Here is a 26,226-nt window from a genome sequence, read left to right as displayed (position 1 = left end):
TAATCAAATTCAAATGAGTGCCGCCATGCGATATTATTTACCACGGAAGAAAGCAAAGAAGAGATTCAAGCCACCATGGATATGTTCCAAAGTAAAGAAATCAATAATAACAAAGTACAATCTGAAAACTTCAGAAAACTTCAGTACAAAGACTATGTAGAGTAGGCTACAAAAAACGGAACAAGACAGGGAAATTGTCAGACAAGCGCAAGCCAATATTACGAAGAAAGACTTATGAAGGAATTTAAGAGAAGCCCAAAAGCTTTCTATAGCTACTTTAGACAGAAACAGAAGGTGAAAGTTGGAGTTTCACAACTTGAGAAAGAAGATGGATGCCTAACAGAAACATATAAAATGTATATGTCTCTTGCCTTCACAGATTCCCCCTCTAGAAAAAGGTGTGCCCCCTCATCAGAATGTTATAATTAAGCCTAGCTACTCCACTGCACATAGGTGGGATATAACAGTATTGAAGTCCAAGTACTTGCAATGGATCACAAGTGCATCATAAATCTGGTCACAAGTAAATCGCAAGTCTAGTCGCAAGTTATAGGGGATGACTAATAATTAACAAAGGAATGCCCTTGTCATGATTCATTTGAAAAGCTTGTAAGATACGGTAGAAGCGTCCGACTTGTGACTGATTTGTGAAGACTTGTGATCCAATGACCTGGGCAACAACAGTGGTTAATGGCAGCCTCCTTCTTCTTTGTGTGGCTTGCGATAGAAAAGTAGTTCAATCCTTCTTGGACCTCATAATAATTATGCTAGTTTTTCACTGGAATTCCGTATCTGGGATTCTCTGCTTCTCCGGGGTCTGGGTGTCCTGCAACCAGGACACATCTGTGGTCGACACTTCCATGGTCGCCTCTGAAGAGTCAAGCACATCATTCTCAGCCTGTAATAAGAGATAAAAAAAACCAAAGACTGGCATATTCATCCTGTTTTTGAGCAATTGGTCAATATGGGTTTTTTTTTTTTTAGTAATAAGACAAAATTGAACCATGTAGCAAATCTCTTTTTGTGTGAGCTTGTGAGGTTCTGAAAAGAACCAAGGGAACTCAAGGTATTTTTTAGTTGGAAAAAGAAAAAAAAAATACTATGCCATCGGTGAGTTGGCACCAATGGCATAGCTGGGATTTTTTTCAGTTGGGGGGGGGGGGGGTATAGGTTGAGGCATCAGCATCTAAAAAGGTGGCACAAAGGGCAGATCCCGAACCAAATGTTTGGGGGCTGCTGGCCGTAGTAATTTTAGAAAAGTGTTATTTCCCCTTTTTCTTACATTTGTTTTATTCAATTCAATAGCCATACATATACATCCCACTGATACATGCAGTATATTCGGTATATTAATAATGCATTATGATTTTTATGTTTTCTGGGGGCAATATCAAATTTGGGAAGGGGGGTGGAAAATACCAAGGGATGGTATTTGAATTTGTGGGGGGGGGAACATGCCCCCACACCTCGCTAGGATATTTATGCCAAAGGGTGGCTGATAAACATCTTTTGTTCTTAATTTGAGGTGCACATGTATTAAGGAGAAAGCTTAAACATTCTACTAGTCAATGAAGCAATGAGGGTGCCCATTTTTCACCTGTGAACAGGCCTACAACTTAATAATGGCTAATTCTGACTGTAGTCTTACAATCTGCAGCCCATTCATGGTATGTATGACGTGGCTCCGCCTTGCTCACTTTGTGGGGTCGGCAGCTTCACCCCCTAACCCGTGATTAACTCATGAACACACAAACATAAAAGCACACACCTTGTCTGCTTTAATTCCTATCCTTTACCTTCTGCACCGTGTAGTTTTTCTTGTCACACCAGCTCTGGAAGCACTCATGAGCCTTGTTGATGTATTTGTCCTCACGTCGCTTGCAGTAGACACGGATTTGCTGCTCAGCAAAATGCTCTGGTAGCAGCTGTGAAACCTGTAATGTTTCAAGGGCAATAGAGGAAGAGAACAAGTTATTTTGCACGGTTGAACTATTTGTTAAAATTGTGAATTAAAACCTTGCTCATATTTCAGTTAGCATCTGCTATCAAAATTCCTGCATCTGTTTGGTGGCTATTTACAGTCTATTTTACTGTTCAAACAGCCCTGAGGACTCCAGGCAAAAGTTACCCCCGCACCCTCACTAGCTTACAAAGACAGAGCAAGAAGGGAGTCAGAGGATGTCTTAAGAAATATATTTGGCTATAGGGCCATCGCATATTTGTCCTTTGTAAAAATATAGGCAGATCGACTAACAAGCAATTTCCAAAATGCTCAAAATGGCTGCCATTTCTTGTTATTCTACCTATTGTTTTTCAAAGGACAAATCTGCGATTGCCCTATAGCCAGATATCTTTCTTATATGACATACATGCACTCTAAGTGTACATGTGCCAAAAGCAATGCTTATGTCACCAAAGACACAATCCCATCACCTAGGCCCTACATGCACGAATCGATCTGCATGATGTGTCCCTCCCAAAGAGCTGTCTGGACGGGTCCCAAATAAATGCCACTCAGCTTTTGTGCATTCACAGGGTCTACATACCATCCTGGACGTTCAAAAGACTGCCACTAGTAAGCTTTAGAAATGACTGAGTGGAATTTGCAAACAGCGCCATTCTCCAGTTCATGCGCACAGTCCATTGCCAGAGTTGATATCTATGGCATGCACACCCGAACATAGCTGTGGCCATGCAGCTGTAACACCCGTGTCCACGCCGAGTGAATTAGCCGTTCCCATAGGTGCATGTGTAATTGCAAGCAGTATACAGCAAAATAATTCGGACGCAGCCTCTAGCTCTCTCTCTCTCTCTCTCTTGGCTTCCTACCTGATCCTTTCGCAACAAGACTGCTTCCTGGGGGTTGGCCTTGGAGTAGAATCTCACTTCTTTGATCGGATTTTTCCCACCCTTGCCAAAATTCAGATCCACAATCTGTAGAGTATCATACAAAAGAAGAGGTTTCTCTCTCATTCAAAGGACGAGATCAGAAATTTACGTTTTTGACACAGGACATCATCAGCACGAAGAAAATACGGAATTTCGCAGGCAACAATTATATAATGTCGCGCATCATAGTAGTCAACAAATGTTTAGTATTTTAATAGTCACATATGCATGGTCAAACAGGCCTTTTCACATTACAAGAGGTTACTCAATGGTTCACATAGCAAACAGAACCAGATCGAGACCAAGAAGAAATTAACTGCGCTCTCTACCGGTCAAGCGCAAAGCCGACCTACATGTATGATCAGCTGGTCGGCGGTGAGTTGTTCACCGTCCATGTTCTCGAGTTCCTGAGCCTGAATGATCTCTTCTTTCATGATCTCTTCCTCTTCCTTATAAACACTCTTCTGTGGACAGAAATGGAAAACAAAATGTACAAAAGAAAAAAAATGTGACCTTTTAATTTTGTGCCGCCTTTATACTCCCTGATGTCAAGTGTCAGCATGTACTTACATTTGAAGAATTACAGTTGGCCTGTGTTTGAACTTTTAAACCTTATTATTTTAATGATTTCTTTTTTACTGTACATGTATTAGCAACTTTCAAATAGAATTTTAAAGCATGGTGGCATTGTGAATTGCCCAGCATCTACGACTAAGTAAAAATCACCCCCATATCATAAGCCACTAGAAACAAACCCCAAATAATTATAAGACCAAGTGTGTTACATTCTTGTTCTGTAGTTGTGGGGACATTCGTTTCTACGAGGTATTTGTTGGGACCAAATATGCAGTGGGGACAGCAGAAAGTCCCCACAACTCGGTCCTATAATTTGCCTTACAATAAAAAAAATGTCCCCATATAATGTGGTGACGGCCTGCCCAGTCTTAGACACGTAGAATGCCACGGTCTAGTGGTTACGGTGTTTGACTTATGTACGAAAGTGCGTGGCGGTTCGAACCCTGCCAGGAACGTGGTGTTTGTGCCCTTGGGCAAGACACTTAGCTACGATTGACTGATTGAACACTGATATCGGCTGCCGTGTAGTCCCATGGCCTGATGAACAGGGTATTAATTGTAAAGGGCTTTGAGATTGTTGATACGATGGAAAGCGCTATACAAGCGCAGTTTATTTATTATCACATACTTATGGGGTCGACCCTTGGTTCCCTTCTTTTGTTCACTGTTCCTATTGAAATCTCAAACTAAAGACTTCCTTATTGGGGTCTATTGTTCTATTTGTGTTTTCTACCCCACATGTATACACGAGTAATAAGGTACAATCATACGGGATAAAAGTGCTGTGGAGCAATTATAAACGTCTGGTTTAAAACCAGATTTAAAAGGGGCCTCATGCATAGCCACCGAAAATGGCAGCCATGCAGTCCCTAAACCGGTTCTAAATATCACATTTAACTCTCCATCAAATTGTTATCCCATTTATATATACTTTTTCCGTCAAAAGTTATGAAAAAAAGTTGAAAAACTCCAACAATTTTGAGCTACCATTTTACTCAATACTCAACTGGAGGCAGGCGCTGTGTCTGGCCAATAAACTTGTACAGCTGACGTCGTTGGACCATCTCCAGAATGCGACGGGACTCAGCCAGGGCTGGGTTATCGGAACGCATGATCTGAAGGATGATGTCGTCTGTCATGTTGGTGTAGGCGACCATGTCATGAATTGCTTCTGACATCTTCAACATTTTGCTGTACAAGGCGTACGTATTCCAAAAAAAAGGTAATCCAAAAAATAACAGGCAAAGCTGTTAACACTATGTACTTTCAAGTGGAATCAATTTCCAAGTAATGACGAGACATATTATCTTCCTTAAAGATTGTAGAGCTGTCCATTTTCGAATAACCTAGTATGCGATTACACAAAACTGTGTTTGACCGATATTAAAACTGCCCACTGCAACTGCGTATACGGCACAGGTAAAAAGTTGCACGAAGAACTCGCATGTGAAGAACTGTAAACAACTGGGTTTTTTTTTTAACTGTAAACAGCTTTAACCTGCAAAAATGATGTGAACAATGGGAACCACTGTCAAAAAAAAATAATATCATCGACAAAAAGTGCCACTTGACAATAAGGCGCTGCAAGTATGTGATTAAATAACACCACAACCGTGAGTGTATATGCCCGTAGTTTTGTTGTTTTCGAACATTAAAACTTATTTAGAGTATATATATGGAGTATTTAGTGTATATTGACAGCCCTAGATGATTTGAAGGATACATGTACGTGAGAGTTGTAAAGGCCATCGTTTCCCAAGGAGTCGTAGCCTGCTGGGCCCATCCGCATTTACTCGTAAAGCCGTTTAAAACTGTTTAAAAATTCAGTTGCTAAGTTTCTACTCACCCTTCCTCTCCTTTGACCAAGAAGTGATCGTTTGCCTTTACTAATGCTTCAACAAGCCTACCGTAGATCAAAAAGTAAAATTTGAAGAAAACAAAACTCAGAAATTAATTCCAGTCCACTTAAGATAAAGAAGAACATTTTGAAAATTAAATATATTTTAAATATCTTGGAAGAGAAATAAAAATAATCATACAAAAGGATTTTTTGGACTGACACAAATGTGGTGGATCATACAAAAGGATTTTTTGGACCAGCAGCGGCTATTATCTGTCAACATTGGGGGAACGGGGGGAACAGCAAGTACCTTCGAAGTTCGGAAGTGTGTGTGTGTGTGTGTTAGGGAGGGGGGAGGGGTGTTCGAACACCAGCAGATTTTCAAGGGCACTGTTCCAAGATGTTGGATACAAACTCACATGATTTCGATGATCTTGGTCACCTTGTGCTGGTAAGCGCGGCGGTGGAGGTTGTATCTTGCGTGGAACATGTCGCTCAAATTTCCCTCAATCAGAATAGGAAACAGCCAAAAAACAAAGAAAATCATATTTCTTTGAGCCAAGTACCACTGAATCACCTAGTGTGACAATTAATATTCCACCTGTTGGGCAATACAAACTGGGGTGAGATCTTACGTGAACAACATAAACCCTGCCGGAGATTTCCCATTGGCTATGCAAAAAAAACTCAACAACAATGAGTAGTACGCATGTGTACCAACTGTAGCTATTTCAAAAATCTTATGATACGTGTGAACAGGACTAACTCATATTCCAACTTATTCAGAGTATCCAGTCAATGCTACTCATTTAGACTCAATTCATACAATTCTGTGTACTTGGTGGATCAGACATTAAGGACTCAACTTCATGCAGCTCTTTCACTCTAAGAAGATGAAATTCCAAACCAACCTTATCCCTGGCGCATATCTGCTTCTCGCCTTCCACCTCGTTGACTCGGAAGAACGTCATTAATCGGTTGCAGTCAAAGCTACTAGAGATGCCCAGGTTGTGGCAATCTCGCATGATGTAATCCCACTTGTCCACGTCGATACCGTTTCGTTTGTTGGCGACAATCTCATACAGGAAGCTCTTGTCCTTGGCACAGCCTTTGTAAGGCAAACGTTTCTGAAAAAAAAACATATACAGGATGACTTGAAGATAAGATTTCTTCTGAGCAATGATGAGTGAATTTGGAAGACACACCCAGACGCAACACAGGTTAATCAACAGTATGGATGCTTGTTTGTTACAGTACTTTGGTCATATAACACAGAGAAAAGGTAACAGCCTAGACAAAAATGATATTGCAGGGAAGAGTGATTCCAGCAAATTTATATGCGTGATTCCAGCATAAAGGATACCTTTCGGTATCCTTTGAAAGTACACACCATCTAGTTCCATTGTTGTGGGGAAGAACACTTGTCGCTACGAGGTACGCGAGGACCAAAAATGCTGTATTTGCCCAACAACAAAAATATTCCTCATAACGCGGTGTAGGCCTACTCAGCGGTCTCACATTGAGGCGAACCCAAAGCTGCCCCCCCCCTCCCTGACTGAAATTTTCCCCTCTCTCCAAACTGAAAAATATTTGCCACGCAGAAAATCATAATTTTAATTTTGCTAAAAGCTAATTTTTTAATTTGACCCATAACCCTTATAGCATTCTAGTTTACTATATACTTCCTCTTTTAATATGCATGTGTGTTCACAAAGTGTCCCCCCCAACTCCAGAGAATACGGACCCCCACTGCCCCCCTCCCAAAAAAAACCCCAAAATCTGCTCTTATGTATAGTAGTACTGCGCTGCGTTCTTACATTATTTTGCTTCTTCGGCTTATCAATTAGGTCCATGATGAAGCTGATGTCTTGGTCGTGTAAACCATAGTCGGCAAAGACGCTATCGAGGTGGTTGGCCTTTATCAGATGATCTAACATGGCTATCGAGGCATCCTCGTGCTGTAAAAGATGGGGTGAACCAGAAATCTTAATTACCAAGATAGCAAACATGTACTAAAACATGAAAAATACAAAAAATAATTAAACAGCTGCAAGCTGCTCAATGACTGGATTGACCTGAAATATACCAATCAAAAAGTTTGAGAGGCCTGATATATTTCGTTTTTGCAAAGACTTCTTTAGAGGCAAATGACACATGGACAACTGTTAGGGAAGAAAGGAGTGTGGTGGCAGTGGGGAACAAAAGGGGGTCAGGGAAGGAAGGGAAAGATGCAGGGGGAACAAAGGAGAGTGGTGATACATGTAACAGGGTAAAGATGAAGAAAGGGGAGGCAAGAACAGTGTAGTCAGTGTAAAAGGAAGGGGAGGGGCAGAAAGGATGAGTAACAACCACAGAGGGAAAGATGGCTCTGAAACAAATTACACCAAGAGAGATAGAAAAATACATCGTTGCCTTGTTGGATGTTGAGACCATGTGGTTCAACAGTCCAAAGACACTTCATCCACACTTTCTCCCTGCTAAGATGAACTGAGTTCTTGCGGCGGTCAGGTGACTCTATACCCTGTAATGTCATATTGGGAATTGAATGGTTAGAGAGGTTGAAGTTGTAGCCAACAGGCCCGTCGCTTGGTGTCGACAGTTACTCAATTACCACAGAAACGCTTCTTAAGCGTGTTAGCCTCCCCAACATATACTGTACTCCATCATCCCTTCAAGAGATTATAGATATACAACATTAGATGTGTTGCAGGAGATGTTGCCAATGGTGCCGTGAGTGGTTCCAGAAGAATGGCCAGTAAAGAAATCAGACTTCTGGATGTGGACCTGGCAAACAACACATCTGCTACTGCACTTTAAAAGTGCCATGCTGGGTGGGAGGGGGGCATTTAAGGATGGGGACTTCGGCTTGAACTATCAGATCTCGTAGATTGCGGGGACGTCTAGAAGCCAACATGGGCTGTCTGGAACCCTCACAGTCACAGCACCATCGGCAACATCACCTGCAACATATCTAATGTCATATCTAATCTCTTGCAAGGTCTGTGGAGTACAGTTGGACTGTCAACACAAAGAGGCTGGACACCCCTGTTAATTGGCTACCACTTGAACCTCCCTAACAACCTCCCTAACCAATCAATTTCCAATATGACTTTACAGGGGAGAGTCACTTGGCCGTCGCAAGGACTCATCAGTTCGTCTCAGCAGGGAGAAAGTGCTGATGAATTAGCGTCTTTGTACTGTTGAACCACATGGTCTCAACATCAAACAAGGCAACGATTAATTTTTCTATCACTCCCAGTGTAATTTGTTTCAGATCCATCTTTCCCTATGTGCTTTTCACTCAACCTTTGTGTCCCCCCCTCCCTCTTGTAGAGGCTCGCAACCCTTCATTGTAAAGGCTCGCAACCCTTCAGAGTTTAAGCAGATTCTAACTATGAATTCAGTCTTCAATGTTAAAATAGTAGGCTACGCACTCCATCCACAAGTTGCAAACCCAACAATGTGAAGTTAGTCTTCAACAAATTGGCGCAGAACTTGGACGAAGACACTGACAACACTGTCGTTGCCCTCCCTATTTTTATCTCAACCCTGTTACATTCATCACCACTCTCCTTTGCTCCCCCTGCAGGCCCCCCTCCCTTTTGTTCCCCGCTCCCACCACACTCCCTTGTTCCCTAATCTCCTTTTATCCGCTGTGCACCTTCCTTCCCTCCCCAATTCCCTTTTTTGTGTTTCTCCTTCCAATTAACCCTGCCTGTGTGCATGTCCCCTGCATGTTTGTTTCTTGTCCATGTGTCGTTTGCCTCTGAAAGTTCACGTACTAAAACAGATTTTTATCTTTGATCATAGTATATGAAGAGCATTCCTTTCATCAGAACCCTCCCAGGTTAAAAAAAATCATTCGATTCATTAAAACCTTCCCTCTCTGGCCGGCACTTTCATCAACAAGGCTAGCCCAGCAGTCAAAATAAATTAAGTGACGGATTAACAGTTGAATGCTCCTTGCCTTCACATGGCAGGATTCACTGGCTGTGATTGTTGTGAGCTTGATGAAATCTCACTTTATACTGTGAAATTTGAGCCACATTAGGGGCCGCAACACGTATAGAGGACATCAACAATATTTTCTGCTTATTGAAATCGGACACTTGACTGCAGGCTGGAGTATTTGTTTTGTTTTGTATGATGGGGCAGTAATTGGTCATACTTGCTTACCCTCCATTCAGAATCTGGTAGTGTTACCGGAATAAAGAGCTGATCGAACATGTGGGAAAATGGACCATGGCCTGAATAAGAATAGAAAGTAACAACACAGAAATATTTAATCGTGTCAGAATTACTTGGCTACAGCTGGAAATAACACACGTCTGTGGGCGCATATGTGTAACTCGAGCCATATATAGCCAGGTAATTCGGACATGGCCTTACACGGGGTGAGCTTTGCTTTCAGATTAACAGACAAAAAGTCACGCATTGGCCATTATTTTTAGCAAATAAGGGAGCTGCAACAATGCTATTTTCTGTGTAAAAAGATTAAATTAATTAAAGGTTGTAGAAATATAGTTTTGGCTATAAAGTATACTATAAAAATATGGTTTTGGCTTGACTCGAGTCAGTGACTCGACTCGAGTCACATTTTTTGGCGACTCGACTCGACTCGAGTCCCGACGGATAAATTACTCGACTCGACTCGAGTCACTGCGAGCAAATGACTCGACTCGACTCGAGTCCCTCATCAGAATGACTCGACTCGACTCGAGGAAGGCTAATAATTAAGACTTGAGTCCCAAAAATAAAAGCAAAACTTATTTGCGAAAAATATTTGCAATGACTTACGCCGCGCCGTTCGCTTTGCCAGTTTTTGTTCACGTTACGTTATGTTCGCGAATAATGTACGTTCATGTACAGCGGCTGTCTGTTTTCCTTCCTCCATAATGATACAACAATGTAATGCTAAACCCAGAACCAGACTTAAAACACATTTCTCAATTCGTGGTTTTGTAGCGTTTTCTTCCATATTATTATAGCTTAATTTGTGAACTTTTAACCCCTCGTACATTGCCCCCAGCAACAGTCCAGTGGTTGGTAAAAGTTATGACCCTATGGTATCAATCTCCCTAATTGATTGATTACTATTACTGAGCCAAGCCCCACTTTTATTACTTTGTCCCTCTTACCACATTTTATCACCTAGCCACAAAGTCCATTAGTTCATTCCTTCAGTCTCTAGTTTTTATTGCTTTTAAATTGGATAGTCAGCCCCACATTACTTATTAGATTCTTCACTCACTCTCCTTTATTACTTTCTTCGCTCACTCTTCTTTCAACCATCAAACGAGACACATGTCTCCAAATCCTCTCTTGTGTAAATACCGTAGTTTAGGTTTTTCGATTGTTAGAATAAATTTGCTGTAGGACCAACATCGTGTGTATTCCATTATTCCATCAACCAAAAAACCTAAACTGGTGACCCTGACGTGATCTATACAACAAAACAGTGGAATTTTGGAATCAACTGCAGCGATGCCTACTACTCCTGCTACAACTAGTACCGGCGCAACAGCACAGCCACCCGTAACCGCTACCATCAGCCTCAAACTCCCACCATACTGGCCATCTGACCCAACAATATGGTTCACCCAAGTGGAGGCACAATTCACCACTCGAGGCATAACCTCCGAACACACCAGATATGCTTATGTGGTGGCGTCCCTGCAGCCAACTATAGCGCAGGAGGTGAGGGATATTTTAATAACTCCACCCTCAGAGGCTCCATACACAACGCTAAAAAAGGAGCTTATCAAGCGCACATCTCAATCTGAACAAAAACGCTTGCATCAACTCTTGACAACAGAGGAGTTGGGGGATCGAAAACCCTCCCAACTGCTCCGCAAGATGCAACAGCTCTTGGGGGAGCGAACATTGGAGCCATCAATAATGAAACAACTTTTTCTCCAGCGGCTTCCAACCAATGCTCGGCTAATTCTTGCTTCCACCTCAGAAGAGGTCGACATCGACCAATTAGCAAAGTTAGCAGATAAAATCATGGAAGTCTCCACTACCCAGGCACCCGTCTCTGCACACATCACTACCATTGAATCTCCGCCACCAACCGAAATTCAACAACTGCGGGCCGAAGTAGCGAATTTGGCATCAATGATATCCAACCTCACCAGCCGTCCACGTGAACGCAGTCGCAGCCGCAGTCAACCGCGTCGCCAACGCACTGATGACCGTAGATCAGCAGCCACGGCCACGCACGATGCAGAGTGTTGGTACCACCAGAAATTTGGAGCTATGGCCCACAAATGTACGCAGCCATGTTCTTATAAGGCCGGTCACCAGGAAAACGACCAAGCCGGCAAGTAGGGGCGACATGCTCTGCCGGCCGTTCCCCATCTCATCGCCTATTTTATGTCACAGATCGAGTAACGAAGCAACAATTCCTTGTGGACACAGGAGCAGAGGTGAGTGTCATCCCTCCTTCATCTCACGACCGCGCCCACCGCTGTCATGGACATGACCTTCAAGCAGCTAACGCAACGCAAATCGCTACTTATGGTGAAAGGTCATTGACACTTGACATTGGGATTCGGCGGCCATGCCGATGGGTGTTCATCGTCGCCGACGTTCAACATGCAATCATAGGCGCAGATTTCCTTCGTTATTTCAACTTTCTTGTTGACATTCGCAACTGCAGGCTAGTTGATGCTACGACCAGCTTAAGCATCGATGGAAAAGCATCAACATCGCCATCGCTCAGCCCCATCTTCAAACCGCCCACCCCATCTCGATTTGCGGACATTTTGAAGGATTTCCCCAGCATAACGCGTCCCACCTATAGTGACACTCCAATCAAACACAACGTTGAGCACCATATCATCACGACTGGCCCCCCTACAGCCGCACGCCCACGCCGTCTTGCACCTGACCGTTTGAAAGTCGCCAAAGACGAGTTCCAACACATGATGGACTTAGGTATCGTACGCCCTTCGGCCAGTAACTGGTCCTCACCTCTTCATATGGTCCCCAAAAAGCAACCTGGGGATTGGCGTCCATGCGGTGACTATCGGGCTCTCAACAAATCCACAGTGCCTGATCGTTATCCAGTGCCACATATCCAAGACTTTACATCATCACTACATGGCACTGTGATATTTTCCAAGATCGACCTCATCCGCGCATACCATCAGATTCCCATGGCACCAGACGATATTGCTAAAACCGCTATCACGACTCCGTTTGGGCTCTTCGAGTTTACCCGTATGCCATTTGGTTTGCGCAACGCCGCCCAAACGTTCCAACGCTTCATTGATGAAGTAACAAGAGGTTTGGACTTTTGTTATGCCTACATCGATGACCTCTTAGTTGCCAGTACTGATGCCGATCAACATGAAACGCATCTTCGCCTTCTGTTTGACCGCCTCCAACAATACGGCGTGATCATCAACCCCGCGAAATGTCTGTTTGGCACAGAGTCATTGGAATTCCTTGGACATCACGTTGACCGTCACGGAGTGCAACCACTTGCTGGAAAGGTCAGTGCTATCCGTGATTTTCCCCAACCAACAACTCTCACCAAACTCAGGGAATTTCTCGGTCTCGTCAACTTCTACCGCCGTTTCATTCCCCAGTGTTCCCAGGTCCTCCAACCACTCACCGATCTACTTTCTAATACCGGAAAGAAGTCGGCACCACTCCCTTGGAATGACTCTGCCACCGTTTCATTTCACGCTATCAAAGTTGCCCTCGCTAACGCCACTCTCCTTGCACATCCAAAGCCAGACGCGCCTCTGTGCGTCATGACGGACGCTTCGGATGTCGCAGTGGGAGCTGTTCTTCAACAACGAATAGACAATGCATGGCAACCACTTGCTTTCTTCTCAAAGCGACTTCAACCAGCAGAGACACGTTACAGCACATTTGGTCGCGAACTTTTGGCCATATACCTTGCCATCCGCCATTTTCGTCACTCACTCGAGGGTCGTCAATTTCATGTGCTAACGGACCACAAACCACTCACATATGCTCACGGCACCACAATGGACAGACACTCCCCTCGCGAAATTCGCCACCTCGATTTTGTTTCCCAGTTTACCTGTGATATCAGACATGTTAAAGGTGGAGATAACCCTGCCGCAGATGCCCTATCTCGTGTCGAACTCAATGCTCTTCGCACGGATCATACTGCACTCATCGATTTCCACAAAATGGCGGAATTGCAGAACACCAGCGAGGAACTTCAACGCTTGCGCACATCGTCATCCTCGCTCAAGTTCAAACAAGTTCCCCTACCATCATGTGACATTACATTAACTTGTGACATTTCTACTGGAAACGCACGTCCATTTGTTCCAGTGGAGATGCGTCGTGCAGTGTTTGACGCTCTACACTCCCTATCTCACCCTGGAATTCGCGCTACGCAACGCCTCATCACGGACCTCTACGTTTGGCCATGTGTTAACCGTGATGTGCGACAATGGGCAAAATCGTGCATACAGTGTCAGCGCTCAAAGGTCCATCGCCATACCTTTGCACCCCTGTCTAAGTTTTCAACTCCAGATGCCCGATTTTCGCATGTTCACATTGATCTTGTTGGACCATTACCCACATCCAATGGATGTGTATACATGTTGACCTGTATTGACCGTTTCACACGTTGGCCAGAAGCCATCCCTCTACCTGACATCACAGCTGAAACAGTCGCTCGTGCTTTTGTAACGCGATGGGTTGCCTCATTGGGTGTTCCATCGGTTATCACCACTGATCGCGGTGCCCAGTTTGAATCCGCACTTTTTTGCGCACTCACAAATCTGCTTGGTACCACCCGCATACGTACCACAGCCTATCACCCAATCGCGAATGGACTGGTGGAACGTTTTCATCGCCAACTGAAGTCATCACTACGGGCACAACCAGACGCAAGCCTATGGACAGAGACTTTGCCGCTGATTCTCTTGGGAATCCGAACTGCAGTCAAGTCCGATTTCGGTCACTGTGTTGCCGAACGCGTCTATGGCACCACACTTCGCCTGCCTGGCGAATTCTTTGACAACACCACTGATGCCACTGCCTTAGAGCCTACGAACTATGTTCATCGCTTGAAACGCGCCATGCAGGATCTTCAGCCACCAACAACCCGCGCACAGCAGCGTCCCACAGTGCATGTTCCCGAGGAACTTCAGACATGCACTCATGTTTTTGTTCGTCGTGACGCAGTGCGCAAACCTCTACAACCGCCTTACGACGGACCTTTCAAAGTACTCAGTCGTTCAGCTAAACATTTCGTCATTGAACTGAACAATCGTCAGGACACAGTTAGCATAGATCGCCTTAAATCTGCCCATTTGGATATAGGTCATGCTATGAATTCTGCTCTTCCCAAACCCAACCACTCTATCCCAATAGTTCAAACCAATCCTGTAAATACCGAGCAGAATATCCCAACCTCAGATATTCCACCTCCTCGTACAACCCGCTCAGGCCGCACAGTTAATTGGCCCAAACGCTATGTCACATTCGTTCGTTCTTAAGTGTTTTATCAATTTTTGTTACTTCTCACTCACTGGAAGGGGGCTCCTGTAGCGTTTTCTTCCATATTATTATAGCTTAATTTGTGAACTTTTAACCCCTCGTACATTGCCCCCAGCAACAGTCCAGTGGTTGGTAAAAGTTATGACCCTATGGTATCAATCTCCCTAATTGATTGATTACTATTACTGAGCCAAGCCCCACTTTTATTACTTTGCCCCTCTTACCACATTTTATCACCTAGCCACAAAGTCCATTAGTACATTCCTTCAGTCTCTAGTTTTTATTGCTTTTAAATTGGATAGTCAGCCCCACATTACTTATTAGATTCTTCACTCACTCTCCTTTATTACTTTCTTCGCTCACTCTTCTTTCAACCATCAAACGAGACACATGTCTCCAAATCCTCTCTTGTGTGAATACCGTAGTCTAGTTGTTCGATTGTTAGAATAAAGTTGCTGTAGGACCAACATCGTGTGTATTCCATTATTCCATCAACCAAAAAACCTAAAGTTTCATCATTGGTTTGGGCGATTTCTTATTAAGCTCTTGGTGGAACGCTGGCTAAATTTATGTCCCGATTTCACAAAGAAAATGGATACGGACGGGCCCACCGTTATATAATCAGAAACAGTTTTGTATAATGCAATTAGGTTTTGACGTTGTCAGTATCAGCGAACAACAAAATCTAGACCCGAAGCCAAACCAGTTTTAAGATCGAAGTTTCACATCTTAATTCTTATCTGTGACGTGAGCTAGCATTGGAAACTGTTGGTTGGGTACCATACAGCATTCTTTGTGTCTTTGGATTTTCATAATAGACTGGTGCCTTGTATTCCTACGTCCATTAATGCGCATAGCAGCCGAGTTCGCTTTTCACGTACGTTTTTTATACACGTTCATGTCAGCAAATTGTTTTAACAATCATTATCTTTTGTGAGTATTAAATCTGACCCGGAGAATTAAGAAATAAATCGCGTACAGCTGTTCACAATGGAAACAGCTTTAGTATCGTTTGGATTCTAACTACAAAGTAGACAAACAGAAAAATAAGCATTTCAAGGTGTCGTGCACATTTTGCAAATCAAACATCAGCGAGCGCCGTGGGGGACATCGTCGAACTTTTCCAGACATTTAAAAGCAAAACATGCAAGACAGTAAGTAATAAGCCAACTTGTGCATTGTCCAAGAACATGAATTAAGGGCTTGGTTCAAACGTTTCATACTTGTACGTTTCAAAGTTGTGCAGGGTAACTTGAATACTTGATATAGGCCTATTTTTTTCTCAGAAAGTAGAACTGCATAGGATCTGGGATACGGTCATGACGGTCAGGGAGCCCCGTATTCCCGTAATGTCAAATGTGGTGTCACCACATGTAGTAGCCCAAATTTAAAATAAAAAACAAAAGAAAATGATTTTCCATCTTGTGTTTGTTGCTTTTTATTGTATTTATTGTATAGTGTTCAAATATTTGTGACTCGAATTGACTCGAGCTACATCTTGACTCGACTCGACTCGACCACACACTGTGACTCGACTCGACCTTGTTGACCTAATGACTCGACTTGATTCGAGTCACTGCTTTAAAATGACTCGACTCGACTCGAGTCACAAAAATCAGTGACTCGTTACAACTCTGTTGCGGGGTAGTGCATTTGGTGGATCTGACCAATCAGATGATGAGGATTTATTCAGTTGTTGTGTAAAACAAATAATGAATGTTTCACGCTCATGCAATGATAAGAATAATTTCATGAGGTGACAGATTGAATGTCCCACTCCACTCTGCTATGCCTCGCGGAATGAAACATTCCATCTGCCACCTCATAAAATTAGTCATGCAAATAATTGCACTCCATGGCATAAACTTTCATTATTTGTATACCTAGAAGTTCTTGTTTCATGCCCTTACCCAAGTCATGGCAGAGACCCGCAATTTCAACACAAAGGACGTCTTTCTCTGTGATGTTCAGGTCTTGCTGCTTTTTCTGCAGTGTCCGACATAATTTCCCTGCCAAGTGACACACTCTGACGGAAAGTAGACAAAACGTATAGTTAGTCCCACTCATCCTGAGCCTCTTGCTCAGAGTTTTTGCAGAATCAGTCAGCCATGTCCCAAAAATAAAGTTCCGGGGTTTTTTTTTCAAGCAGACCCTGTGGCATATCTGCCTCTGCCTCACATGTACCAAACTCTGGGTGTGACTTTGGATTTTTGTTTTTGCACTAAAGAAAAAATTAAGACGTACCCTTTTGAATGTAAAAGAATGATTGGAATAAAGAAACAATTACTATTCAAAGAAACTATTACATCGAATGTCACTAAAAAACTTGATCAAAGTGATGTTCACAAAAGATTGTTTTGTACCGCCAGACTTTGTTAGAGTGATTTTCAGACTGCAGATTTTGGCTAGTATTTTGTCACAAAACTAGAAGTTCCCTTTTGTGTATACACATGCTTTTATTTTCTTTCTGTAAACATACACCCAATTAGCACTGAATTTGGATTTGTATAAATGTTTGAGCAGCGCTGGTGGCGTGTGCATGTTGCCCCGTGGTCACTCAATCCATGATTTTGCCATTGCACTTTGTACGTGCACTATTAATGACTGTAGTACGTACATGTATGCCTACCTGAATTTTCTTTCATTTTTAAGTTGATACTATCAGCCTAAAATATTGTTCTATTTCAATTAAAAGTACAATTTGCTAATTTTATAGCAATTTTTGATGAATTTGATAAAAATACATGTTGCTAAAAATCATGGCTAGTGCAGCATTACTTTCCGCCCCACTGCTAATTGTTACAGCACCTAAAATTTAGAAGACAAAAGGGGATGTTCATTATAGAAAAATGTTTGGCGTAGCAGTGTTCTATCCACTGCACTTGAAAATAGTCTCCTTCTCAAGCCACTTCTTACCCCAATGAATGCTCAAATCTATTGTGTGCGGCACCAGGGAAGACTAGGTAAGCACAACCCAGCTGTTTGATGTACCGCAACCTCTGGAACTGCGGAGTGTCGATGATCTGAACGCAGAGTGGATGCAGCTCAATTTGCCCATGGATTGGGTCGTTAAATACCTAATATGACAAAATCACAAATTACACAGTGACAGCACATTAAAGGGCCACGAAATGAAATTTTCTCAGAAACATACATGTATTTTGTTCACCTTTGCTCCCCTTAAATGCATGAAAACTATTTGACAACCTTCAATTGTTGGTTAATTTTATTTACTTAAAAGTGCAATTCTTTCACCAATTCGCACAGGGGTTATTTTCGGCCGAATATCTCGATTTTCCAAAAAGGTAAAATATAGCAGGCAACTTGTGATATACATGCAGCCAAATTAATACCACAACTACTGATTCGATAGAGTCATTTCAACAGTATTTCTACGATATTTCTTACCGCAACCTCATATTTTTCAACACTCCAAGGTATGCCCACAGAGCATTATTTGTACCACAACAGGCCGTGCACAGTGGCCAAGTTCAAGTTCATTACCCAGTCCGCCTCTTGGATGTTGTGTCCCATGTACAAAACAAATAGTCAGGTGGCATATGGTCGGAATCGTGACCGACTGGTCCAAAGCACCAAACTTGGCAGATAGATTCTTATAGCCCTAGAGAAGATATTTAGAAGGGGTGACACCTCAAATTCTTTTGGGAAGGGTGCCTAATGTGCATAAATCGTTCATCCCTGCCGTGTAATATATTTATTCCCATATTTGGGTATATATATATTTTTTTTTTGAAAAGTGTATTTTGGTGATTCTACTTGCATATTCTTACTTCAATAACATTTTGTAAAACATATAAGTGACTGAATAATTAGGAGGACATAGTAAAGAACCACAATTGCACTCTAAAAAAGCATTAGTCAGATTGACTAGAAACCAGTTAAATTTGACGAGCCATTCAGGGTCAGCTGGGTGCAACTGAAAATCAGTCAATCTGACTAGATTTTTCCAGTCAGTATTATTGACTTGGGAAAAATAGTTATGCCAATAACTGAATTTGGAGTCGAACCCAACAACTTTTTCTAGTCATAGTATGAAACTTTGCATGTTTAACTAAATTCCTAGTCAATTGTCAATAACTAGGAAAACCAGTCAATATTTTGACTAAGTTGTTTTTAGAGTGTGCTACTATTTTACCCTAAAGTTACGCGCATTTAACTTTTCCTCAGATATCATCAACTAGTCTCGCCAAACGTGGGTATTGATGAGCTTCAAATAAACAAAGTTACTTACTGGCATAGTTACCCTAACAAAAATAAGTGGGAAATCAAGTGAAAATTGATAACATCTTGATGCTTAGCCCAAAAGACCAAAAAAGGGGAGAAAATGTGGTGTCCGTAAATTGGGCTAGGACGGGAAGGGTAACGTGGGAACTTAACCCTAAAAGGGCCGGGGGCGGAATCCGCCCCCCCCCCCTCAACATTTTAGGTGATAGCCTCTAAAAAAAAAATTTCGCAACCCGAGCTGTTATGACTTTTTAGCCTCGAGCTTTGCGCATCTTTTGATACCAAAAACATAAAAATCGGACCACGGGTTGCCGCGTAGCGAAAAATTTTCCGGCGCTACGCGCCGTAAAAACTGAATTTTCGCATATACGTCGTGTACACAGAGCAGAATTGCCATTCGTACATATGAATAATTAATTAGCCATAATTCCAAAACCCTTTGACCTATAGTCATGAAATTTCTTGGGTATGTCAAGGAAGAGTTGCTCTATGCATGTATCGAGTTTCAAAATTGTTCGTCACTCGATGGCCGAGATCTTAGGGGGGGGGCCGAATCCGCCCCCCCCCCCCGGCTGAGAGATGGTCAAAATAACCCGGCCCCTTTAGGGTTAAACAAGTTCAACAAAATCCCCCTAAATAAGAGATTATTGTTGTTTACAATAATTTTGTCTACGCCAAAACCTTTTCTCAACAATAATTAGGGGAATTTCCTTGAACTTGTTCCAGTGTTCCATGTTAGGCAACCATTCACCTACTTGTTAGCCTAGTTTATGGACACCTCGTTTTCCCCAGTTTTTGTTTTCTGGGCTTAATATCACAATGTTATCATAGTTCACATGATTTTGCATAAGGTTTTAATAGGGTAGCTGTACCAGTAAGCTACTTGGTGAATTTGAAGTTCATCAATGCTAATGTTTGGCAAGACTAATTGATGATATCTGGAGACAAGGTAAATGCGCGCAATTTTAGGTCATAATAGTAGCCATTTTGGATCGTTACTATGTCCTCATAATTATTCAGTCACTTATATGCTTTGGAAAATGTTATTTAAGTAAAGATATGTAAGTAGAATCCCCAAAATACACCTTTCAAAAAAATTTAAAAAATGGAAATATACCCAAATATGGGAATAAATATATTACACGTCAGGGATTAACGATTTATGCAAATTAGGCACCCTTCTCAAAAGAATTTCAGGTGTCACCCCTTCTAAATATCTTCTCTAGGTCTATAAGAATCTATCTGCCAAGTTTGGTGCTTTAGACCAGTCGGTCACGATCTTGACGAAAATTAGATCTAAGCCACCTGACTAAAATGGAATAAGCATGTTTAGACATCATCCAGAGGCGAGTCAAGGCACACTTGACATTTAAAACCGTCAGCTGTGCCAATGGGCTTTGCCAAGATGGCACAATAAGGGAGTTTGCCCCCCCCCCCCCAACCCCCCCCCCCCCCCCAAAAAAAAAGGAGAAAAAAATTCTGCCAATTTTTTTGTGTTGAAATATAGCTATAAAATTGAGGTTTGTGCCTAAAATGACATATCACACTCATGCTCATGAACATGGAAATTTGCAAAAAGCATAGAAACCAAAAAAAACACCAAAATACCCTTAAAAATGGAAAACCCCATAATTGAAAATACGGTTAAATGGGACAAAAGATGCCTTTTTTTTCAATTTTGCATGGCCAATAAATAACAATAATAATAGTGATAATAAGTATAATATTGGGGTTCATGTTTTCTACAAAAACGCCACGTATTGTACTGTTGTTTTAATTGTGGTACTGGTTAGCACGTTAGCACTGTGTATAGGGGTATTTCCCAGTGTGAGAAACATTGGGCAATAGGGATATTTCACATTGCGTGATAGGGGGATTTCCCAGTGTGATGCATGATAGGGGGATTTCCAAGTGTGAGAAATCTTTCTAACTGCATTCTGTATACATGTATATATGTAGTGGGCAATTAAAGAGGCACTAAGTCCTGAAATCCTGGAAAATGTCACTGTCGATTGTTTATCCTATTTCAAACATCTGTTTGAATTTAGAAACCAACCTAATGCATTATCGCTCCTGTGAAAGGACAAAAAAAACACCTGGTTGTTTACATCAGACACGACGGAGTACGCATACATTTTTCCTGTCGTTTTCATTCAATGTACAACACATTGTGTGTGTGTGTCAATTACGCAATGCATACGTGGTTTCTTACACGGCCGCAAAAGCCGAAAACTTTACGGCTGGAATCACAACTAGCATGAACAGTCCGATTTTTGAGGGTCGCAAAAGTGAACCCCAAAATCTATTCTCGCATGAATGACACAAGAATGTTAAACACAAAAACACCCAGTTTTGAAAGGATAGTTGTGTGGGTGATTAGGCCGGGTCTGCTCATTAGTCCGATGCCTCACAGGTCCGACGCCTCATTAGTCCGACAAAATCACATCCCCCAACCAAATAAAGGCCCATAAGTAATTCGACACCTCATAGGTCTGACGCCTTATACTTGTTATAAGTCCAATGCCTCATACGTCCGACACCTCATAGCTCCGACTCCTCGTAGCTCCGACGCCTCATTGATCCGACAATCAAATTTACTTTTATTTCTGTCCATAAGTCCGACGCCTCATAAATCCGACGCCTCATAAGTTCGACGCCTCATAATTAAGTCCGACGCCTCGTAAGTCCAAGTCCTCGTAAGTCTGACGCATCTTGAGTCCAACATCCAATATTAATTAATACAAACATTGCGTAAAATGTCAGAATGTTATAGCGCCTCTTATTGCTAGAGTTAGCAATTACACATTGACATTAAGGTATCACCAGATACTTGAGGCGTCGAACTTATGAGGCGTCGTGACCTATGAGGCGGAAAAATAAATTGTATATCTCATATTAGTCCGTCACCTCATATATAGTCCAAAATTTGGGACTGATGAGGCGTCGGATCTGTGTGGCGTCAGACTTATGATGCGTCCCCGGATGATTATATCCTACTGTAAATGTGATCTCCGATTAACACGTTTTCTCCGTTTTGTAGCCCAATTGGGCGTATTCCAAGATGTTTATAATGTCCCTTAAGCCACATGCTCTGCATGCATTCTACATGCACTGGCCATAGAAAATGTTTGGTTATCACTTCATGTAAATATACGAGCAGTAAGTACATGAAAATGGAAATATACATACACAGAAAAGAGAAGTCAAGTTCTTTGAAATATTCTTCTTTATCGATGTTTGCGACGGTGTCAAACTCGCGACTGTATCAGAAGTCCGACACCTCATAGTTCCAACGCCTCATAAGTCCGAACTTATGAGGCGTCGGACTTACGAGGCATTAATTCTGCCTCATAGGTCCGACAATGGACAAACGTTGTTTCGGACTTTTGAGGCATCGGAGCTATGAGGCGTTGAACTTATGCGGCGTTGGACCTATGAGACATCGGACTTATGAGCGGACCCCTCAAATTCAACGTGTTTTATTACGCTACGTAGGCCATCTGTTCCCGTCCTTTTGACATTACTCTTGCTAGTTTACAACAGCTGCACACATTATAGCACCAACGCGAGGCGAAATGTTCTCCGATGGCATTGGGAAAACATCGGCAGTTTTCTTTTGAAAATAGCAAAGGTAGGTAGGACAACAAACAAAAAACGGACACATCGGAAAACTGAAATGTTACTACTCATACCAGAGGTTATGATGTTAAAAGGTGTTGGCAACCGTTTTGTGAAGACAGGCAAGAAAACTTGTGTTTTTTTAAACTTCAACAGGTTTGGTTTTGAAAGTTCCTCTTTGGATTTTTGAGTATTGTTCCAACTGGAAAGGAACAAAGTGCATAAAAACGAAAAAGGTCCTATATTTCCCTTTAAATCAATCACAAATAGCACAGCATGGAAAGGTACATGAAAAGCACGGCAGAGCAAATTGCAGAATTAAATAGGCCTATACATTTATATGTACAACTTCACTATAATGAACATATGGGGTCCAAAATATAGACATTTTCAGCAGCCATTTTGTGGTACAACAATTTCTCTTTTTTTATTTGCAAAATTCTACTGTATTATACACAATGGGACAGAGTCCTCCACAGGCAATCAAAACAAGAACATACAAGTTATCGTACCAGATTCAGAAACAAAATTAACAAACCTTGAGGGAATCTACAGGGACTTTGGTCCTGGCAACGTCACACAAATTCTTCAGATTGTGGACTTCTTTAAGCATCTTTAATAAGCGTGTCTTCGAAGTGCTGGGAGTATAATGGAAAGTATCGTGCAAAAAAAAAAACCAGATTAAAAATCCACAATGTACAGAAACCACATACGATTTCAAGGTAATTTGCACCATGAAAAGAAGAAATTTGAGCTAAAATTCCTCACGGATACTCTCAAATCATTCACGAAAGGGGGATTCACTAACCATACGTTGTTCATCATCTCTCTCGATACTACATTTTTTTTTGAAGATCTGAATCGCAAAAATGCTTTTCGAATATTTGGTTGATATGATCAAACATTTGGATATTGGGTATAACCAGGACATATCTGTAATGATGAAGTAAGCAAACATGACAAAAGGAGTGACTGAGCTTGCACACAATAATATGTGACACGAAAGTTCTTTTATGTATATTTGTGTGGTTCTGAAATTTGTGGAAATTAATTGTTTCGAATAGTATGCTCTTCTCGTCATCAGAAAACTCTCAAAGAGATTCCAATTCACAATTTCACATGGTGCAATGACAAACTCCATTTTGATAATATTATGGAAATCTATTAACCCTAACTCTTTAGGCCTTGCTAGGATGTAGCCTCAATCCTGCAAATTCCTCCATTATTTCTTGAATATGTTCCGTGAAGGGGTGACCACTGCCTGAATCCTGCGGTAGTGACTGTCGAATATGTTGGGGCTTGGCCAGTGTCATCCTGGAGCAGTACGGAGGATTTCAAGCACAATTGTCTCTATTTAGAGACATGGCTGAGCAAAAACAACATAAGGTCCGCCCCAAGACCTCGACAAAGTGCATCCTACGAAATCATTAACAAACTTTTGCCATGTAACCTCAATCCTCCAAATTCCTCCACTTTGGCAAAGAAGATTTTGAAGGATTCAGGGCAGTCATAGGGTTAAATGTCTTAAAATTAATGAATGTATCTTCAAAAACGATATACTTTTTCTCACCTCACACCCATCTTGCGGAGCAAGTCTTCTGTCAGCTTGTCCAGAAATTTGCCAGATATTTCTTGTTCTATTCACAAAGCAAAAGGAAAGTTTTTATTTATCAGTTTATACCCTTCATCAGCCCAAAATCCGTTGTTTTTCCTTGCCATAAATGCATAGATGCACGGCATACAATTACTCTTAATACAATTATTTTAGCGCAGCGTGCAAAGGGCAGAGGTTATGGTAGAAAACAATGGGTTCCTTTTTTGGGGGGGGGGGAGTATTTATAGTTTTCTTTTGCAATATGTTTTCTTTAGCAATATTAAGACTGATCGAGCAATCTATGACAGACCTCGACCAGACAGTCAATAGAGTTGACATCGTGAAGGTTACATGTAGTTCATGATGAAAATATTGTACTGTACACCCTACACTGTATGTGTTTGACTGTTGCTGAGCAAATTAATACATATACGTGCAGCAACAACAATTTAACCAGTTGTCATGGTAGTGGTTCATGACAGTTGATAAGGTTGGGGGTTTTTTTTACCATTATATATAAACATACAAGTAAAGGTTTCCGGTAAATTAAAAACCATTATTCATTGAATACATGCTTCTCCATACCTTTAAACAATGGTGCTTCATCAGCAAATCCTTTAGCAGTTAGATAATTGCAGATGTCGTCCGGTGTCCAGTTCTCCAAGTTAGCAAAATCAAAGTGGTTGTTTGCCAAGCTGGTCAATGGCAGACTCCCATCGACTTTCCTACGTTTGGTAGGCTGGGAGGACATTTCTGTATCTGCGTCTGTTTGGTTTTGCACAATCACCAGGTGTGGCTACACTGTGCAGTTGGCCCAATGCAAGGAGGTGCAAAACTAAGTTTTGGTACATTTATGTAGATCAGGCAATTTGGAGTGGGCAAAAATTATTTAAAGGAATTACATGGGATAAATCTAGTATTTTCGAAGATATACATCAGTACATGTAATTTCAAGCAACATTTCAAAGCAGGAAGTGTCAGCCAGACATGAAGTGTCTGACAAAAAATATGTGCTGTGGCATGCAACAAAGGATTGATAATCAATGCAAATTAGCCAACGCGTACGTAAATGTTTGTCATCTGATTGGTGGATCATAATCACCAGCTCACTTATCATTGATCGTCATGCCAACAGCCCAGCTAATAGATATTCCATTGCACCGTTACCAGGAAGTTCAGTTCCAAGGTCAAGATTAATGTTTACGTATACAAATTAGCAATGCTTCAGATGGAATGTATGGGAAGCCAAAGCGGAATGAATCCCAAACTCCTTTTTTTTAACACCAAAAAATCATGCTGCACTATTGTTCTTACAATACCCAAAATTGTGTGCAAGACCCACAATTTTCATGCAAGACCAAATTATCATGCAAAACCAAGTCAAAAATTCATCAGGAATTCACATGTGAATTCCTGATGAAATCAGCTGGAGTTACCGGTACTCAAGCTACATGTAGTTCTCATTTATTTCTCAAGAGAATCTTGACTTATACTTTTTTTTAGCCTACTTTTACTAGGCCTGAATTTGTTCTTCATATTTTTACCTAATGGAGGCAACTGAAATTTCGTTTACATATATTCTTTGTGTCCAGTACGTTAGTCGAGTACTTTTTGTCCGAGTACTGAGTACTGCTGAGTACTTAGGTTACCGAGTATAAGTACGAGAACTTGTACTTTCGAGAACAGATACAGGTCTTGTAATTCTGAGTACAAGTACAAGTACTTTAATTTCCAAATACGGCCATAAGGCAAATGGTTCATTGTGCATAACTGCAGTGGCGTAGCCACGAATTTTCAGTGGGGGAGCGCTGGGGGGGGGGGGGGGGGGGGGCGGGGCTGGAACATTTCATGAGGGGGGCGTCATGTAGATCAATGATACTTATTTTTAGAAACTCAAAATCTCAGTGGGGGGGGCCCCCCCCCCCCTTGGCTACGCCACTGTATAACTAGCAGGGCCAGTCAGACCGAT

General features: G+C 41.9%; 1 protein-coding gene across 1 annotated transcript; it reads right to left on the bottom strand.

The window, feature by feature from the left end:
- LOC119739131 (deoxynucleoside triphosphate triphosphohydrolase SAMHD1-like) lies at positions 1–25,275 on the bottom strand. Its single transcript, XM_038213960.1, has 15 exons — positions 24,843–25,275; positions 24,234–24,300; positions 23,202–23,301; positions 17,717–17,877; positions 16,711–16,826; positions 9,482–9,552; positions 7,123–7,263; positions 6,217–6,432; positions 5,725–5,810; positions 5,312–5,368; positions 4,473–4,656; positions 3,243–3,353; positions 2,830–2,934; positions 1,797–1,934; positions 1–898 (listed from the first exon to the last, which is right to left on the bottom strand). Exons 1-15 carry the CDS (start codon positions 25,006–25,008, stop codon positions 776–778), a joined length of 1,842 nt encoding a protein of 613 aa, XP_038069888.1. The 5' UTR covers positions 25,009–25,275; the 3' UTR covers positions 1–775.
- Positions 25,276–26,226: the final 951 nt, after the last annotated feature.

Source organism: Patiria miniata, unplaced genomic scaffold (genome assembly GCF_015706575.1).
Source record: "Patiria miniata isolate m_02_andy unplaced genomic scaffold, ASM1570657v1 HiC_scaffold_30, whole genome shotgun sequence".
In the NCBI taxonomy this organism is placed as follows: Eukaryota; Metazoa; Echinodermata; class Asteroidea; order Valvatida; family Asterinidae; genus Patiria; species Patiria miniata.
The sequence above is the reverse complement of the archived record's forward strand: the minus strand, read 5'-3'. Positions and strand labels throughout refer to the sequence as shown.

What these genes read in the sequence shown, in the direction of transcription:
- LOC119739131 (XM_038213960.1), bottom strand. Translation starts at nt 25,008, where the DNA reads ATGTCCTCCCAGCCTACCAAACGTAGGAAAGTCGATGGGAGTCTGCCA. An exon ending in AGATTTGAGCATTCATTGGG is followed by an intron (nt 16,827 to 17,716) that starts GTAAGAAGTGGC and finishes ACTTTCCGTCAG; the next exon opens with AGTGTGTCACTTGGCAGGGA. An exon ending in TACCAGATTCTGAATGGAGG is followed by an intron (nt 7,264 to 9,481) that starts GTAAGCAAGTAT and finishes CATCTTTTACAG; the next exon opens with CACGAGGATGCCTCGATAGC.